Below are 18388 nucleotides of genomic sequence, written 5' to 3'. Positions count from 1 at the left end.
ACACAGGATTTGCCTGCGCTTGCGTTTGAGAGAAATTTCCTACAAATACCCAGGATGATCTTTCTTTTCCCAAGAGGTCCACAAACACAAACTCAGCCAACAACGACCATAATCTCCCCCTAAAATCCACAGTAGATTGAATCGCCTTGCACCTTCACTCCAAGGGGATGCCAGCGGAGCTCGGCAGGCTCGAGAAAGGCAGAGATAGCAAGTTGACGCTACTCACCGAGCTAAACAAGATGGATGACGCCCGGAAACATCAGAGTGAGGCGACATGGAATATTGCAATTCTAGTTTTGGAAATAGCTTAACTGCAACATTTCCAAGCAGCTCACCGCATCACACATAATGCTGACTTTGTATGTTCAACGGAAGCTGACAGGCTTTGCAAACATAGACTTGGAAAAGAATCACGGTCAGAAGTCTTGGGTACACAATGCAATTTTCAAAAAGGCATCAACTCAAGTCGCTTTTGTGACTTTGTATCACTACTCTGAATTATTAAAAAAAAAAAAAAGTATAAAAAAGAAATATTAGAAAGAAAAACTGTAAACTGAGTTTCTTGTAAAACATCACCGTGCCTGAATATCAACAAAATCGTCGGTTTCAAATCGCAAAAACATTTGCTCACAGCCAACAGTGGCATCAGGTAACATCTTTCCATGGAACTCGTGTAACCTCAGATTCAAACACAACAAGCTGCTTCGTAGCAAACAGTGAGAGTTAAAAAAAAAAAAAAAAAAAACGGTTCCTCAGTTCATCTCCAGCAGTCTTTCCATTCTTGTATATTATTCCGCAAACGGCACATCCTAATCAACATATTGGTCAAGTGAATGCATTTGTGGAATATGTTTGTGGAAATCCTTCACACTATAGACAATTGCACGCAAAATACGCCATTTCACTTTAACTCCTGGGGAGTTGATTTTTTTAGTTTTTTTTTTGGGAGATAGCAAAGTACTCAACACTTTGGATCACAGGACTCTGATGTAGTTCAGTGTACTTTGTTTAACACTTACTAGAGTAGATTTATAACTTTTCTTATTCTAATGTGCGCAACCATCAACTTTCTTTTTATTTATTAATTGGAAAAAATCTGCCTGTCACATACAACTTGATGCAGATTTGAATGCCACATTGACATTTGATAGCCAACCAAAGCCAAAAAATGAGAAAAAAAAATATAGTAAAAAGAAAGTCTTTACTTACCGGAACAATGTGTCGGCTTTTGTGTTGGCAGATGAGGGCAGCACGTTTGGACGAACATACAAAAATGAAAAAGGTTCTGTTGGCCTAGTTAATTCAATTGCAAACACTCAATTGCCAGTATAATGTGGTTGGTTGTCCTCCACTGCTGAGCAGCTTGTGAATGCAATACAAAGTGTTTACCATTCACAAACTGAAAGGACGCACGGAGTGCTTCACGAAAAAACACGCTTCGAACTAAGACAAACAAGCATCTTAAGATTTACATCACAACACAGCATTGCTCGTTGTGGAGTTGGGGCCGGCTGCTCGTCAATGCTTTATAGAATTGCTCTAATTAGGCTGTTGCAGGAGGATTACCCGCTTCGAGTACGGATTTTGTTTTTCAAGTAAGAGAAGGTCTAAATGCAGGTCCTGGGACTGATTTTCTCGTGATTAGAAAACGGTCATTCCTCTCAATATGCTTGTGGGTATTCTCACGAAAATGAAGAGAGGATTGTTCAAATATTGAAGCATATGTCCACACATGCGCTAATTTGGAGTTTTATGATCAAAGTTGTTGCAGGAGGGTGGATAGTACTTAGTAGCTCTTGTCAAACGAGACAAGGAGGAGGCGATCGAACTGTGTGGGTTTCACTGGAGAGGCTGCATTTATTGCACGTCACCCCTTTCCTCAAATTAAACACAACTTAAGATGCTTATTTCGGCTCTCAATTGCTTCTTCACACAGCCACGCGTATCCATTCCGTGTTTTTTCCGTCTTTGAGCTCACACGTTCACGCTCGCTTGCTCTCTCTCACTCTCTCCCTCGGTCTGTCCTTTTTAAAAACCTTCTCATCCTCTGTTCCCAAATTCGACGACCGAGGATGTAACGGCCATCGTCTTACCTTTGGCAAAAGAGCGGTGATACAATAAGACATATCGCTGCCATTTTTTTTTTTTCCCTGAAGTCATTTTATTACAAAGTTCATGAGGACAGTATTACAAGAGAAGTTGTCAACATGCTAAAACAGAACAAATTTGAACACAGGAGTTTTAACAAACTGGTAAGATAAGACAATCCACTGTTCACAATAAACATAACTTGATTAAGTCTTCAGGAGGTGGGAGCCAGTGAATGACTACAGTGCAGGCATAGAACGGCCACATTCACACCGACTCAGCAAAGGTCAATCCAACCAAGGCAAAGATGTGCACAGCTCAAGAAAAACAGGTTACAATTTTTATGTGCCATCGGCTTTTCTCTGAACTTTTAGAAAGCATCACTTGTATGTACATAAAACTGTACAAAAAAAAAAAACATGGCATCACAAGCATTTTTGTCCTATATAAATATACCAATAATTAGGATAACAACTAGATTCTCTCTCTCTCTCTCGCAATTGTCTTTGCTTCCCATGGACGGTGAAAAAGATGAAAATATATGTGCAGTTAAATTTGTGTGAAGAGGGCCTTTTTTGAATATCAACCAGCACTGACATTTCAGGAACTGAAAAGCAAAAGAAACAGTAAACAGTTTCAACCAATTATCTTTGGAATTCATGCGAAAATCTCAGCCTGCTTTGACAGCAGACAGAAGGTTGTGGAGATAGATCTATGTACACTTACACCACCAACAGATACTTGTACTTTAAAAATTATTTTTTTTTCTTCACACAACCGCTTGGCTAAAGAGTCTTTGACTGACACGAAAACAAAACCGCTTGCCAATTGCAGCACAGTAATTTGTCCAGCTGTCCACAGAAATAAATGATCACTTTACAATACAGACCACAGAGAGGCAAAAAATATACTCAAGTGAATTCAACATGAAATCAATGCAAAGTACAAATAAAACAATATTCAACATATTTTAGGTGTTGTTTCAGTGCTTTGTGACGTCGTGTCCTTTTGATCGGGGGGGTCGTCCACGCTCGATATCATTCAGTGAGCCTTCAAAATCAAATTTAGTCCTGTTTTTTTTTTTTTTTTCCTGTTATTCAATTCAGACTAATGCCTGACCATCCCTTCCCCAATTTGCTAATCAAGAAGGAGATACGTTTCATATATGTGCCAGTGATAAGCATGTACTTACGCTGGAATCAGGTTAACACTAATCCCAGGAGGAGGAAAAAAAAAAAAAGATGGATGCAAAGCAGTTGCAGGTCCTAAATGAATGAGTCAAGAAGACACAAAACAGATCAAAGTTGCGACTGAGGCGATGTGGCATTGGCTTTATCACTCCTTGCCGTCTTTCAGTCTGTCGTTAATTCCAGGTCAGTGATCACACCCGCTGCTTCCGGGCCATGAAGCGGCTATCCAGGGGTACTCGTGAGGGGGAGGGGGGGGGGGGGGGGGGGGGTTAATCACAGTGCATCATGGCTGTTGTTTGAATTTAATTTCAGTCACTAAATGGCTTTGAAAATGGCACAATGCGCTCGCTCCCCCCCCGCCCCCAAGGCAGGATAATCGCCCCCATTATTTAATCATGGCCATGTCCAGTTATTTCCATATGTATTCGCTTCAATTACTCGAAATGCACTTTTCAATGGCGGCGTGATGAGGTAAGTGCTGATCCTTTTAACTGATTGTAGTGCTGCGGGTAGATGTGGGTGCCTTGTCCTGGGGAGGTGTTTCTCACACACGCACGCACACGCCACGGCTCAGGACTCATTACTCACCCTAATTAGGATGCGTCTATTTGCGGATCTTTCTTCTTTACTTAGAGACAATCTCACCATGGAAATTTTGCTGCAGTGGTGAAAGGTATCTACAAGTCTAATCAAATCGATGTTTTGAATCAAAGACATCGCCCGGCGCTCTACCATGTTGCAAGACAGGCTAATGTAGTCGTTACTAGCTTCCAATTACTGACTAATACAAAGTGTCCTTCAGGCATATCCTTCAGATTGACTTGGAGAAACTCCATTAGGCAAAACAAATCCTTACATTTTGGACGCAAAAGGAAAAAAAAAAAAAAAAAAGAAAAACCTCACTGATGCATTGAGCATGCTGGCTCCAATACAAGTCTGTTTCTGTTATGTTAAAGACGATTTACTCGAACGATGTTCTTCAAGGACCGAGTGTCGTTCTGCATTAAGTCGATCCGCAAGACACGGAATTTACCTGTGAAAACTGCTTGAGAAATTATAAGACAAAAAAACAAAAAAAAAAACAATAAAAGTGCTCAAAATGAAGAGGACGACGTCAAGTGCAACGCGAACTCCAATTCCCCACTTGTCGTTTTGTGGTAAATAATTTGACATATTCATTAATTCTCCAGGCATCCACAAAGCATGTGAAGGGAAAGTCGATTGTCTGGATAAGGGAAGAGCTTCAAAACAAGAGAGAAAAAAAAAAAAACATACACTGGTATATTTTGAGTGAGTCACAAGGATTTGAGGCACAAAACAAAACAAAAAAAAAAACAATCCCAATTTGGTCATTGTGACTCCAGGGGACTTTGGCCAAGTCAAGCGTTTTGATGATAAACTATAGGTCACAGTGCTGAGAGTCAATGGAACATAATGTCTGTTCAAATGTTTCTGCAGAGCTTTCTCCACCCACTGTGGAACTCGGCAGGGAGCAGAGGTAAAGGCCATTTTGCTATGATTAGGGGTTGAAGGTGTTTGTGATTATATGGCGCGGATAAATGCTTTCCACAATATTGAGCTTCTCTCCCGCAGATGTTTTCAATCAAGTTTTAAACAGCAGCAGCAGCACCAAACAAAAATCTTTACTGCGGTTAAATTCGGAGCCAAATTACTTTCTTTTTTTTCCTTTTTTTTTTTTTTTTTTTTTTAAAGTCAGCTTCTGCCGGACAAAAAAAAAAATATATATGTACAGCACACCATTCAAAATGTATTTACAGCACTGTACAACAAGAGAACGTTTCATTTGATTGTTAGTTAAAAACATGATGCCGCTCGACGGGACCTTATTGGCTGCCTATCAAAACTTTACCTAACAATGGCACACGAGCACTGATCACAAATTCCAAATTCAAAAGATTCACTTGACAGCGTTGGACTTGGCGAACGACAACAATTAGTTACTCCTGAAGTAGTAATTAATGAGCAAACTCGTTTGGATCCATGTCCTGATGAATAAATAAAAGAGTTTATCAATTAACCTTGTGGAATTTCTAATAAATATGCAAATAAATTAACAGGAGGTGGAGATGGCAAATGACTCAAGTGACCACGCCGGCATTTGATTGCATGACTGATAATTTCAACGGGGCATTGGCATCGGTGGGTGAGCCGCCTTATTTGTTCTTCTGCCATGGTTGATCTTTCCTTTCATTTCTGCACTGATTACAGAGGGGGGTGATATTCACAGATAGATTTCTCTTTTAGGAGTGTGGGCAGATGGCGAGGTGGGTGGGAACTCCGAGGTGACACTGAGCGGCATCTCCTCCAAGGGGCAGTCCTGACCGGCATCGTGACCGCTGCTCGTATAGGCACTGCGAGAGGGTGGAAGGCGCGACCGGTGCTCTTCGCCACCCAGAATGGCGTTGCCATTTGCCAGGCGTCCCAGACTCCCTCTTTCCTGGTAAGGCACAAAGGTGGAGAGTTTCGGTGGGTTCCTCGTCCTGCGTACAGGAGAGGGATGCCCGGGCATCCAACACGCATCTGAGTGGCCCAATTCACTGCACTCAGTTGTACAGTTTCCGGTCATTGCCACATCAGGGAGTGAGCGAATGTCTGTAGGCAGAGAAGAGAACAAGACATTTGTTAGTTTGTTTGGAAATAATCTCGTTAATCAAACGCAAGCAATTATAAGCCTTTTTAAAATCCATCTCAGATCAGAAATGGTGTCATCTGAACACAAAGAATTACAGGCACCCATCTTTTGAGGTCTTTGCAGCTGTTGCTATGCAGTGAGCAGCAGTTGCTATGTAGCGGTTGCTATGGCTGTGTAATGAGCACGACTGTGTGTAGTCCACTAGCTGATGTGATACATTCAGGAGATGGCGTGCTGTGTCTGTGTCATTTAGGAGTATCCAGCAGCAGTTAGTCTGGCATGCTTGAAACGCGACATCGGCGAACTGTTAACAGTTTCAACTGCCGCGTATTGATTTCAACTGCATGCGATTTGTGTTCTGAAAAAAAAAAAAAAAAAAAAAAAAAAGAATCCGCAAAGATGTAGCAGGATTAAAAAAAAAATTAATAATGATAATAAATTTAAAAAAGAATAAATAAATAAATAAATAAATAAATGACAATTAAAAAAAAAACAGACAGCGCAAGCGTTATTGACTGACGGCACAGCAATTCTCAACATCCATATCAATTAAACTATTCCAAATTAGTTTGTAAATCAATGAGACCATAAAGTAGTGTCCGGCGAAAAAAGCTCCAAAATCTTGGGGAATTTACAAACCTGTCAATCAAAAATCCAGAATGGAAAGACTCACTATTACAACATAACAAAATATTAACTAAACAGTGAGTTCTGAAACATCTAACTTCTGGTAACTTCTAGTGTCGCATTTATATTTCAAAATATTTTTTTATTACTTATTTTTAATTATTTCAATTAAATTAGAATTAATAAACAATATATTGGCGTTAATTAAGTTTTGAATTAAAGACAAAAATAAAATTATCAATAAAATTGGGCATAATATGTTACAAACATTTAGGTATATTTTTATTAATTATTTTTATTAACAATCATTACCTTTTCATTTGTATGAATTAATTTAATTATCACTTTAAATGACTATTTATGTTGGAAATTTACGGTAAGCAGGCTGCACAAAAGAAGGCGACGTCGTTTAAGCGCAGCAGCCAGACGACCGACTTGTCATGCAACCTACCTGTTGACAGACTACACTTTTGGCTGCGGTTAAACGGGAAGCATTTGGAATTTGTCTTTGTTATCCCTTCATACTCTGACAAGGACAAGCAATCAGTGTCTGCAAAGCCGAGAACAGACGAAACCACTCTGACACGATCGCTATGATAAACACGTTAGTGTGATGTCATGTCAACATTGCGCATACAATAAAAGCGCATGCATATCACTGACTGTTGATGCAGAAACGAGGCAGTATTTGAGCAAAATGTATTTGCGAGGAATGCGTCCAGCTTGGTGGCTCGGGGGTAAAAATGATGCCGCTGCATGTGACTGATGCAACCACAAGAGACGGCGAACCACGGGCAGCCCACGGAGGAAATGTCATCTTAACAGAGATTCGCCATCCGTATTGTATTCTTGACCAGCGGCAAGATAATTATCTCACTAAATGTCAGACCTCTGCGGTTGGAATCAGGCCTACGAGGGTTTAAATCAATCAAACAGCTTGTGTTGTCTAATCTCTTTTTGGATAATTTTGAGTGCTTTAATAATATTTTGTTTTAAACCCATGTCCAGTTTTACATCTGAAGTACCCATTTAAATTCGAAATAGCCGTTCGGAAAAGACATTTAAAGCATTTCTTGTCAATGCAATTGCCAGAGAGGTTGTTTATCGGACCTCGGGGAAATTTGAGTGCTAAACAACCTCAAATATGATTTGACTATTTGGTTGAAATTGTCCCCTGGCATGAGTATTTATGAAGCTGTCTACAGAGGGCAAAAAAAAAAAAATGGCATGTTGCGTGATAGTTCGTTATTTTTTAATTCCTTAATAAAGCTGTCGTTCAAATTCAAAAGATGGAGGGAAAAAAATGGGCACGCAAAACACAAATGGTTGTCATAAACTTTTTGTTTGGCAAATTTTGCAGCAGCTCAGCACATATTTCCCAACAAGAATGCTAGCACTGATGCTAATGCTAACGCGAGATGTCCCAGCTGGTCCGCGAGTATTATAGAACCCAGCTGTCGGTGATCCAGGGTTGCCATGGCAATGACAGAGATGTTACTTACTCATGCGCAAGCCAGTGTGCTACTTTGATTTTTTTTCCGATTTTATTTTAAGGTAAAATGATCCCATGCGTATACAGGTACAAAATAATCCATGGAAGCGTGGAAAATTGTTTGTCACAATGATAATTACTGTTCAAAGGCGGGTGCGCTATCTTTTGTTGCCCTTAATCTCATTGTTCCTCTAATCCTAATTGCTGCTTTTATGGTGTCACAACATACCTTTTATATCCTCGCTTAATTATATCATTCACTCGCAATGTTCGATTCGATAAAATGAGACTTTTGAAATCAATTCGACCCGGATGTCTAACACCCAATGCGTCAATGTAAATCTTCAATAAGAGTCACGAAAAGCCTCCGAAACGGTGCGTATATCGCACACATGACGGAGTTTATTTCTCATCTCTTCCAAGAATATTGTCTGGATGCATCGCTTTGGTGAAATGGACCCCTCGCTATACAAAGTATGTTCAAGGGAGGAGAGTTGAGTGAATTGTTGTGCGTCTGAGCGTGAGCACACTTGTGTAGGCAAAGACTCCAAAAGGATTTCACACTTGATTAAAACCTCTCCACAGCTTCCAGGAGGTTTACTCCACACCAAGCCGCCTCGTGTCAAATTCTGCATAGCTGCAAGACCGGAAATCATTTACCGCATCTTTATTGAAAGAATTTAATTTTTTGTAATTTTTTTTTGGGGTCATGCTGCAATTAAGGATATATATTTCACTTCCTACTGTATGTGTAAACACATTTATATTTCATCGGACACATCTTTACTGATTGTCAGTTTTACTAATCGACTTCAGTTTGTTTTTTTTGAAGGCACTGGACATAATGAAAGCGAAAGAAAGCATCCTGATGCCAAGGACCACTGAGTGCTCATCAACAACATCAACAGCCATAAAATAAGCAACGACAGCTCGTAGCCTGCCAACGTTTGACATTTTTCTTCTCGCAATGTCAAAGCGCATGTTGCACTGTAGCGGGGAGACGGCGTCAAATGTTCAAAGAGCAGCTATTTTCATACTCCAAAAAGTACCGCCATCTCCATGCGTGTTTCAGCTCAATTTTCACATGGTTTTATTTGCGAAATAGTGTTGATAATTAAACGAGCAAGTGGTCTAAATTGGGCGAGTGCAGCCCGCCGCGTCGGAGTTGTTGCCGTCATGAGTTTGCATATCATTTCAAGCCCGTGCACGTCAGCTTACAGCAGTTGTCAACATGCAATAACACTAATGCACATGCTTGTATGAACTTTTTTTTTTTTTTCCTCTTGAAAAACACGCTGAAAGGAATGAATAATGTATGATTCAGAGGTTTGACAGAAGCTGAAATACACAAAAGAGCACAACGTGCTTGTCGCTTCAAAGCAAACACCCGAGCTGGTTGTCGTAAAGGTTAACATCTGCGGCTGATGATGAAGTAAATGAGGGCGTATGGGGTGAAAAGGGGGAGTTTAGAAGGCCATGCTCGAGCTGATTCCGCAAGCAGCTAGAATTAGCAGGTGAGAAAAATAAATGGGTGGCTTTCGTTTGCCGTGATGTGTTACGACACTGAAGTCGTATTGGGAGACATTTTTTGTTGAATAAAATGGCAAAAATGTCAACCCTTCATTTAAAAACCAATGAGCACAACAACCAATTCCTTATATTATATTATTTATTTTTATTTATTTTTTTATGTAAAATATGTGTCTATTGTGCTTTTTTTACAAATATAAACACATTTCTTTTTGCAATTATTTTTTTTACAATTATTCCTGGCTAAATGTTTTTTTTTTTGTTATTTAACTTTTACAATTTAATTCATGATTACTTTTGTGAGAGGTACGCGGAATTGTTTGATATTTTGTTTTTTTTTGTTCATGCTTTTGTAAAAAAAAAAAAAAAAAAAAAAAGACTCAATACATACGCTGGTATTTATTTGGAGGACTACTTTTTTCTCTTACATGAGCTCTACCATACCAAAGTAACAGTACTCTTACTTGCGTACATTTTAATTTTTTTTTTTACCTTTTCCTGTTTGAGAAGTGGCATTTGTAGTTAGAATTGCATCCACTTTTAAGCTTCATTAGTATCGTTTTTTTTTTTTTTTTTAATCATGATGGTTTAGTCCCATCAACGTATTACTGTGTGACCAACAAACATAAACAAAGCGAATATTTTCTTTTCTCTTTTTAATGGTTTAAGTCATGAGCGAAGCCTTCATTTGGCTTTAGAATGCAAAAAGTTATAACAAAAAAGGCACATTGAGAGGAGTCTCTGAAAAACTACTTGCAATTCTTTATTCCCCCCCCCCCCCCACACAGTGAGACCGTAAATTTGATACAGACTTTGTAATGAATCTCATTAGATGCATGTACCTAATGTTGTGGCTAGCGAGTCTCTTCTTGAATTATTTAATGGAAGGAGCGTTTAAGAGAAATGATGATGGGAAATAATTGCAGCTCTATTTTGCAAGTGGAATTGGCTGCCTGATGATTTGGCTTTAACGAGTTGTACTTCTTCCAATATGCATGCACCACAAATAACGTCCTGTCTCCAGCTTTGGAAGCAAATGCACCTGTCGTAGTCTCCATTTATGTTTATATATATGTTATAAAAAATAAAAAAAAAGGATCACTTTCTTCACATTCCTCTCTATCCTCGCCACCGTTTCACCAACTCAGTATGAACCTTTGCAAAGCTCCAAAAGGCAACCTCGGACGCTGTGGCATAACATCGCACTCCGCAGCGTAGTCGCAAGGGGTAGGGGTATTCGCACAGTTTAACCCCCCCCCCCCTCCTCCCTCTGCCCCCCCCCCGGGTGACTGATACATGTGAAGGGTGGGTTTGCATGCTGCTTGCATCAGGGTGCCAGTGGGAGGTGTTGAGTGTCTGAGGCAGGCTTCCTCATCGTCTGATCCCCTGCCCAAAGGCATCGGGAGGTGGTGGTGGTGGGGAAGCTGCCTCTTCCTGAGATTTCACACTGCTGCTCTCCGTTTGATTGCAAATGCTGCGTCTCCCCACCGGCTGCTTTCTAGTGCGTGTGGCACACGGCTATGATCGATGGTGGAAAAAATATGAGAGCCACAGCTCATAGAGGGATAACAGCCACTATCGTTTCAGAGTGTGGGGGGGGGGAATTAATGGGTGTGTTTGTGGTCCCTGCAAACAGTTTATGTGGCAAATGACTAAAAAAAAAAAAAAAGTTCCATGAAGAAAAATCCTCTACATCTGAGTAGACATTAACGCCTGGTTCTGGCTGTCGGTATAATAACTGGCTGTGAATGCATACTGAGTTTGTCATACTTGGAAGAAAAACAACAAGACCAGGGTTTTGTATATCTTTAGCTGTGACATGTCAAACCTTCTTTTTTTTTTTTTTTTTTTATACAAGTGCTCAGAGCAGCCTCTCACAGCAAGCCGAAGGAACCAAAAACAGCCTTTTGTTCTCCAGAGGGGTGCATTTTTTAAGAGATGCAAGGCGCAAGCACTGCAAGCGCACACACTGTGTTGACATGCACATTCTCCTTGCAGAATAATGGAGCACACAAAATAAAAAAATTTTTAAAAAAGCAAGATGGAGTTAGTAACCTGACACTTGTACTTTTACGTCTCACAGACATGATGAGGATGTTTTCGGTCAAAACCTCAACTTGAAAGTTCAAGCAACCGTTTACCGACAATGTTGTCGCTTTATGCCTGCAGATCATTTTATGCATTTATTCCAAAACATGCTTTTGTTTAATATTGCTGCTCAAATCCAAAACAGCATCAGACTTTGACAGCTTTTCCGATCTAGATTCTATTTTTAAAGCTTCTAACATATGTTTGCACATTAGCAGCTTTCGCAAGGGGTTCGGTCGGCTTATGTCTTTACATTTTGTATCAAAAACAAAAATTGTAACGATGGAAACACGACACTAAAATGTAAACGATTTAATGGTTTGCAAGTTCACAATAAATTTTAAGTCAGTCTCGTAGCAAGTGAACGGTTTGGTTGTTTTTTGGATACGAAGACCAATTCTATATTTTTATTGCGCTTTTAAGTAGTGATGGACAAACGAAGCTTCGTGAAGCTTCATTCTGCCATCACTACTTTTAACCTAATATTGACATTAAAATTGATGATAAAGTGATTGTATAATTAAAAAAAAAATACAACCAGAACAATAATGACATATAAGCCAACAACTTCCTAATCACTGCCAATATGCCTTTGAGCAAGGCACAAAACCCCCAACTCAGCCCATTCCAAGTCTCTCCTGGCATCCTTAACGACGCGCTAGAAGGAAAAATACGGCAACTCATGAATGGTCGTGTTAACATCAGTAATCGTTCCCATTCGTTTGAATTCAGCAATGTTTTAAGAACATTTTTAGAATGCTAATGCTTGCGTTCTCAGTCCACTGAAATGTCTTCTTGATTCATTTGGACAATTGGCGCTCTACTGCCCGGTCATACAGTCCGAGCAATAAAGTCACGGCTCTCGGTCGGGCTGCATCGCGTGCGCTCCTTAATTGTTCGTGTTTGACCTACTGTGCAAATTGGGATTAAATATCACTTCGAAAATTACATAACTTAATGGTGCTTGTTTGTGGATTCTGACTCCATCGACACTCGCTCCTCTTGAGGGATTCATAAAAGGATTGTTGGTCTCCACTTCATGGGTGTAAGTCCGATGTGTTCGTCTCCCTGAGCAGGTAAGGCCACATGCTGACAGCGCCTGATGAGCGGACATGACGGCCAGCGGCAGGAAGCGCTGCTGTGGATGGTTGGCTGAGTGACGCTACGAGTCCTGTCAGTTCTTCCGACAAGCACAATTCTGCGTAAGAAGACTTTAATTTTGAAGACTGCTTTGTGAGGGCTTGCGTTTGACAGTCTTATCACCTTCTGACAGATCACGCTATGCACTGGCTCCTCCAATTGAGGAGGTGAGATGTGATGTGTAAGGCACCACCGGTGTTGGGGAAGCTACTTGGAAAATGTTGTGGGCACAGCTACAAGTTATTTTATAGTAAATGAAGCGTCACTAAACTGAAGCTGAGAGGAATCAATATTATTCTTCCTCCTTAAAATGAACATTTTTTTTAATTTTATTTTTTTTAATGCATTTTATTTCTACAAAAATAAAAAACAAAAATTGATGATGCAAAAAAAAAAAAAAAAAAAACGTATTAATACGTCTTTGGGAGGCGGCGAATACGTTTTTGAAAAGGTATATGTATGTCTTACGGATTGAATGAGTTAATGACCAATCTAAATTGTTGAAAATGACGTGCTGATTTTCACGATGCACGAGGCAGGGACAAACAGGCCATTTTTGGGGTCTCTTAAAAAAAATGACGGAGGTACAAGGTTTTGGCCCGACACCAGCGAAACATTATTGTCAAGTCAAAACTACAATAAATGCAAATCCTTTCTGATTTATTTGCCTTTTTGACAGCACTAATATTAGACCTTACGGCACAGCTGAATTAACCCCAAAATATACTTTTTGAGAGGCTTATACCTGAAAAATACCGCCATGATTGTTCAACAGAGTGTTTAATCACCCAGACCTTTGCTGATGAATGTGACATTTACTTGGCGAGAACAAGTCTGTCTATTCCTATCTCTAACCAATGTTTTTTTCTTTTTTCTTTAATGGCCTGGGCCTCTGAAGCATGCGAAGCTTTCAGGCGTTTTATGTTTTCACTCTATTGACCTGTATGCCATAGCGGCATCACCCTCCGGCCCCAGCAGATCCAAGACCCCTTTAATGTACAACAGTAAACTAACTTTTTCTTTTTTTTTTTTTTAAACCAAACATCCCACCTACAGTATCTAGAAATAGAATTGTTTTTCCTCCCACGCATATAAGACACACACGCACGCGTGCGCATTATTCATCGATTCAAAACCGGCAATTAAAGAAAATCAACGTCAGCCAATATGCTGTCAAAATGTTCCCTTTTAGGATTCGCGGTGAAAAAAAAAAAGGTCTGCCTATCGTTCACTCATCGATCGTGTTGACATGTAAAACAGATGTCTTTCATGAGACATTTGCTTTTTTTTTTTTTTTTTCCCTCTCCTCCCCCGAATTGATCGTCATCTAGCCGTTGGTTAATTCTATCTTTGATCGCAAGAGTGTGAGACACCGTCGGATCTAGCAACCTGGTGCTTAGCACTCTGAATGGAATACACGATGAAGAAGGAAGGTTATCATGCAGTCAGAATGTTGTGTGTAGCAGACGTACGACATCGTGCACATGAAATTACATCGAATTGAATACAAGCCCTACGCCTTTAGCAACTTCCTGGAGCTGACATGGGAGTTCCCAGACGCAGTCGACACGTACTTTGAGGATTTGGATTTCACTGAGTCCTGTTTTGGATATTTGAGTCCATGGGAGTCCAGACCGAAAATTCCTCATTGAATGTTCCCCGATGGATGAGCAAATATGACGCCTGCGCTTTTGTCCCCAGATACTAAAATGAAACTTGAATCGATTCCGATTCGATTTGATATTCGATTTTTGATTCAACCAAAGAATACCAATTTCGCTTTTGTAAATACGTCAGCCTTCATGCTTGTTGGCGCTGACTTCACCGCTTCCGCCATTTTGTTGCGACAGGCTACTTTTGCATAGGAACAAGTTATCTAACTTTATGTGGAAAAAGAAATTAAAAGTATTGATTTACTGTTTTATAAATCGATATCGGGCTATGAAAAGGAAGATATCGATTTTTTAAAAATCAGTCCTAGGAATAACTTCAGTGAGAAATAACGTCCCTCCATAACGTTTGCGGCGGTAGTCCGGGTTCCTAATTCCAGAATTTAAGAACTTCCAGTCCAAAAGAGGTGCGGTCGGCTAGAGCATTCAAATAAATATATGCAATCAGAAAATTAGGACGTCAAAATTTCCATGAAAAATCCCATGAAACAAATGCACAACATGAGTAAACATCCGTCTTTTTTTTTTTATGTCCGCACTTGCCATCTGTTCTTCAGTGCCGGTGTATGATGGCTACCTCATTTCCCTGCCAGACACACTTTCAATGTAGATAGCTCATCAAGATGAGTGACAAGTGTAGATGCCTCGCAATATATCGCTTCAAGAGCTACAGACCTCTGGTTTTCACCGATGAATCGCGAGTGCTACAAGAATGTCTGACAGAAACCCTCGCAAATCAGTGACAATATTCCAGTGGCGTGGATTCGACTGCCTAATTAAAGCAGACATTCAGAAGAAATCTGGCATGGGAAGAAAGTTGCATTAGAGAAAAAATTTCTGTCAGGATCCTTGAAGAACAAGAGCTCTACGGGGACAACTCGTGCGAAAAAGTGCGCTTTGAAAAGACGGAAGTTTCAAATAAACGGCAAAGGGATTAGTCGGATTTGACACTGCTCAAAAGAGAATCGTGGCGTTTTGTTTTTAACTGTACTAAAAGCTATGGCATCCCGGATGCGTGACACGCTTGCAACATGGCACAAAGGCTGTGGAAGACAAACTCATGTCATGTTCTCTCTTGCTTAAGGCGTGTCGAATGTAGACACATTATCGCGATAATTTAGGAATTGGATCCTTTCACAGGGAGGTGATGCAATATGCTCAATTGACCGACACGCCATTCTTCGGGAACTCACTGAAAATCAGGGAATCCGTGTCTGAGCAGTCCCTCCGGTTCTATCCATCATTATGGGTCGGAACACTCGTGAGAGGGAGTTTCAGCAACTCTTGGTTGCCAACAACGCAACGTGATGGGGGTGACCTCTTGGGGGGGGGGGGTTTCCCTCTGATGCCTGCCTGAACTGTTTGACAAACTGAGGTTGAAGTGGGTTTGGCCTCCAAGTTGCATCGCACTCTAACCTCGTTCGCAAATCACATATGCGGTGACACTTAAAAAGACCCCACCTCAGGCTGTCCACTTGGCAGAACACGCTGCGCCATGCTGGATGTTCTGGCAGACCCAGTTTTTTTTTTTTTACAAGCCCCCAGCACGCCTGACAATTTGGTGATTGAAATTAGACTAGACTTTGGACCGGCTTGGAGCAGGTCTAAGTTGTGGCGCAGGTGGTGTCACGCGATTTTGGTGAATTTAATTGAGGTGCAGGCAGATAAATATTTTGAAGTATGTTTATTCGACTATTTTTTTTTTCATGACTGCAGCTTAGTGACCGAGAAACCTCTATTGTCGAGCCGCCACTGATGAGCACGTCTAAAGATTAGCAACAGCGACTAACGCACCTCTCACTAATTTTATAAGTCTAGTGTGAAGCATTTTTATATTGCTATATTATATTTTATATTTTATATTCCCATCTAAATTCAAGCGAGGGTGCTTCAACGCTTCCCCAAAGGGGCGTTTCAGAAATGTCTTAATATTTGATTAGATTTTCGGTTACGGGGCATGGCAGGGTGTTGACCCCTTGCTTTCTCTTTTATTTTTTAAACATTATTCCGTTCATGCGTTATACATGAAAATGTAATAAGTGGTGGAATACAACCCAACAAATTTCAGTTTTGTTTTTTTCAGGGAAAAATACGATCGTCATTATTGTAATTAAAGCCAGCAGGACACCATGATGAAACTACAGAGAAATCACTTTCATGCGCAAAAGAAGGTGAAATGAAAATGGCGGGGGTTGTAGATTTATTGCGATAATGGGGTTTCTATTCTGGTTCCTTCTAGATTTCACATGTGGCTGCAATCTCCGCGACTCCATTAGATGTCAGCTCATATTTAAAATCAGCCAATTTTCTAATTTGCTTCCCGTTAATAGTCTGCGTCTCATATTACCCGATTCAAAGGTTTGGCCTTGCTGAGGTTGTGTGATAATTACGGTAATCTATGGTCAGGACCAAATATCATCGCAACGTTTGTGATCGCACAAGAGAGAGCTTTTTTTTTTTATTTAAAAAATATCTGAATATTGCGATGACAGTTTTCCTTCAAATATTGTGTTGATAAACCATTGTCTCTCGATGGCATCAAAGCCTAATCCAGGTTAGAAAGTTTAATTCTGCTCCAGTTAGGCTCTTCCAGTGACCTATTTGCTCTGCAATAAAATTACAAACAAGCGAAAGGGGGGGGGGGGGCAAACAGCAGCAGCACAAAGCGTGAGCTAGAATGATCTCAGAATTATAGACGTACAACTCAACAACTCAAGACAATTTGCCGCAGGGGACAACTTGATGGGGCTTTTTTCCCCCCGCAGACGCCTCTTACAAAAAAAAAAAAAACGGATGACTTTCTGCCAGGGGTTGGTACAGACAGATGAAGTCCACTCCCGATTTAGCAAAAAAATAAATAAAAACGGTACGGCACCTGTATGAGGACACCTGCACTTATGCATTAATGCAATATTATGACACCAGCAGCGACCTAAGCTGTGACTCACGGGTCAAAAAGCCCCATTAAAATGACAACTCTTTAAGATGCTGCCGTGATTTGCTCATTATTTTCATAGGAATACAAAACAGATTGTTGCCAGGAAGAGGCAATAAAGGCAGCAAAGGTTGATCCCTGCGTGATATTGCGATGGCAGTCATTAAAAGCGCAAGAAATTCCCTGACAGGATTTGAAAAAGAACAAACATTTGACACTACATGCATCCTCTGAGAGATCTAAGGCTGCAAAATCAGACAGCATTTCTAAAGAAGCTCATTATCATGCAAATGGCATTCATGCCATTTAATCTCACCCTACTTGGTGTCCCACATGGCAATGAGTCCGCACAGAGGAAGTGACAGTGAGACCGCACGCAAAGCAAAGCGTCCATATCAAAATTCCTCCATCTGTGGATGGTTAGGTTTTGTTTTTGCTTTTGTTTGTTTTTGTTTTTTTACAACTGTGTTTTGACCCACAATCAACAAGAAAGTAGTTGAAGTCGCCATGACAGAATTGGTGGTCAAAGTAATGTGCCGATGACGGTTTTCAGCTTCTGAGGACAAAATTTATTTATTTGAGAATTTGCTTGTTGTAACACAGATGGGAGCATAAATGGTCAATAAATCAGTTGGTATTTAGCAGGAGCGCATTACCAATGTATTTTTTTATGTATTTTTACAATTCCTGTTTTCATCAATTAAATGCATCACAATGACCACGTGTGTCATAGTCTGTGTTTGTTGTTTTTGGTTCCGTATTTAGTTTCATGTTTTTTTTCCTCATGTTTGGTGTGTCTCGTCATGCTCATTACGTCCACCTGTGTTCGTTTACCCAAGGCCTCGTGTTAACCAATCGACTCCCTCTAATCCTTTGCGGCTTCTCCAAGTGTGTCTCGTTGTCTCGTTAATTTGTTTGTATTTACTTCCCTGTTTGCTTTCACTTGTTGTTGGTTCATTGTCCTTGTCAGCGTCC

The 18388-nt window shown here is 40.4% G+C and overlaps 1 protein-coding gene across 1 annotated transcript in view; it reads right to left on the bottom strand.

The window, feature by feature from the left end:
* Window positions 1-2157: 2157 nt before the first annotated feature.
* Window positions 2158-18388, bottom strand: part of pcdh1a (protocadherin 1a) — a 66975-nt gene continuing 50744 nt past the window's right edge. The window contains exon 5 of the mRNA XM_088280298.1: window positions 2158-5891. Within this exon, the coding sequence (XP_088136424.1) occupies window positions 5521-5891 (371 nt within the window). The 3' untranslated portion in view covers window positions 2158-5520. The remainder of the gene's footprint in view (window positions 5892-18388) is intronic.

Source organism: Idiotropiscis lumnitzeri, chromosome 17 (genome assembly GCF_059441095.1).
Source record: "Idiotropiscis lumnitzeri isolate Australia: NSW breed Sydney's pygmy pipehorse chromosome 17, RoL_Ilum_1.0, whole genome shotgun sequence".
Lineage (NCBI taxonomy): Eukaryota > Metazoa > Chordata > Actinopteri > Syngnathiformes > Syngnathidae > Idiotropiscis > Idiotropiscis lumnitzeri.
Note: the sequence above shows the minus strand (reverse complement) of the source record. Positions and strands in the feature narration are given on the sequence as shown.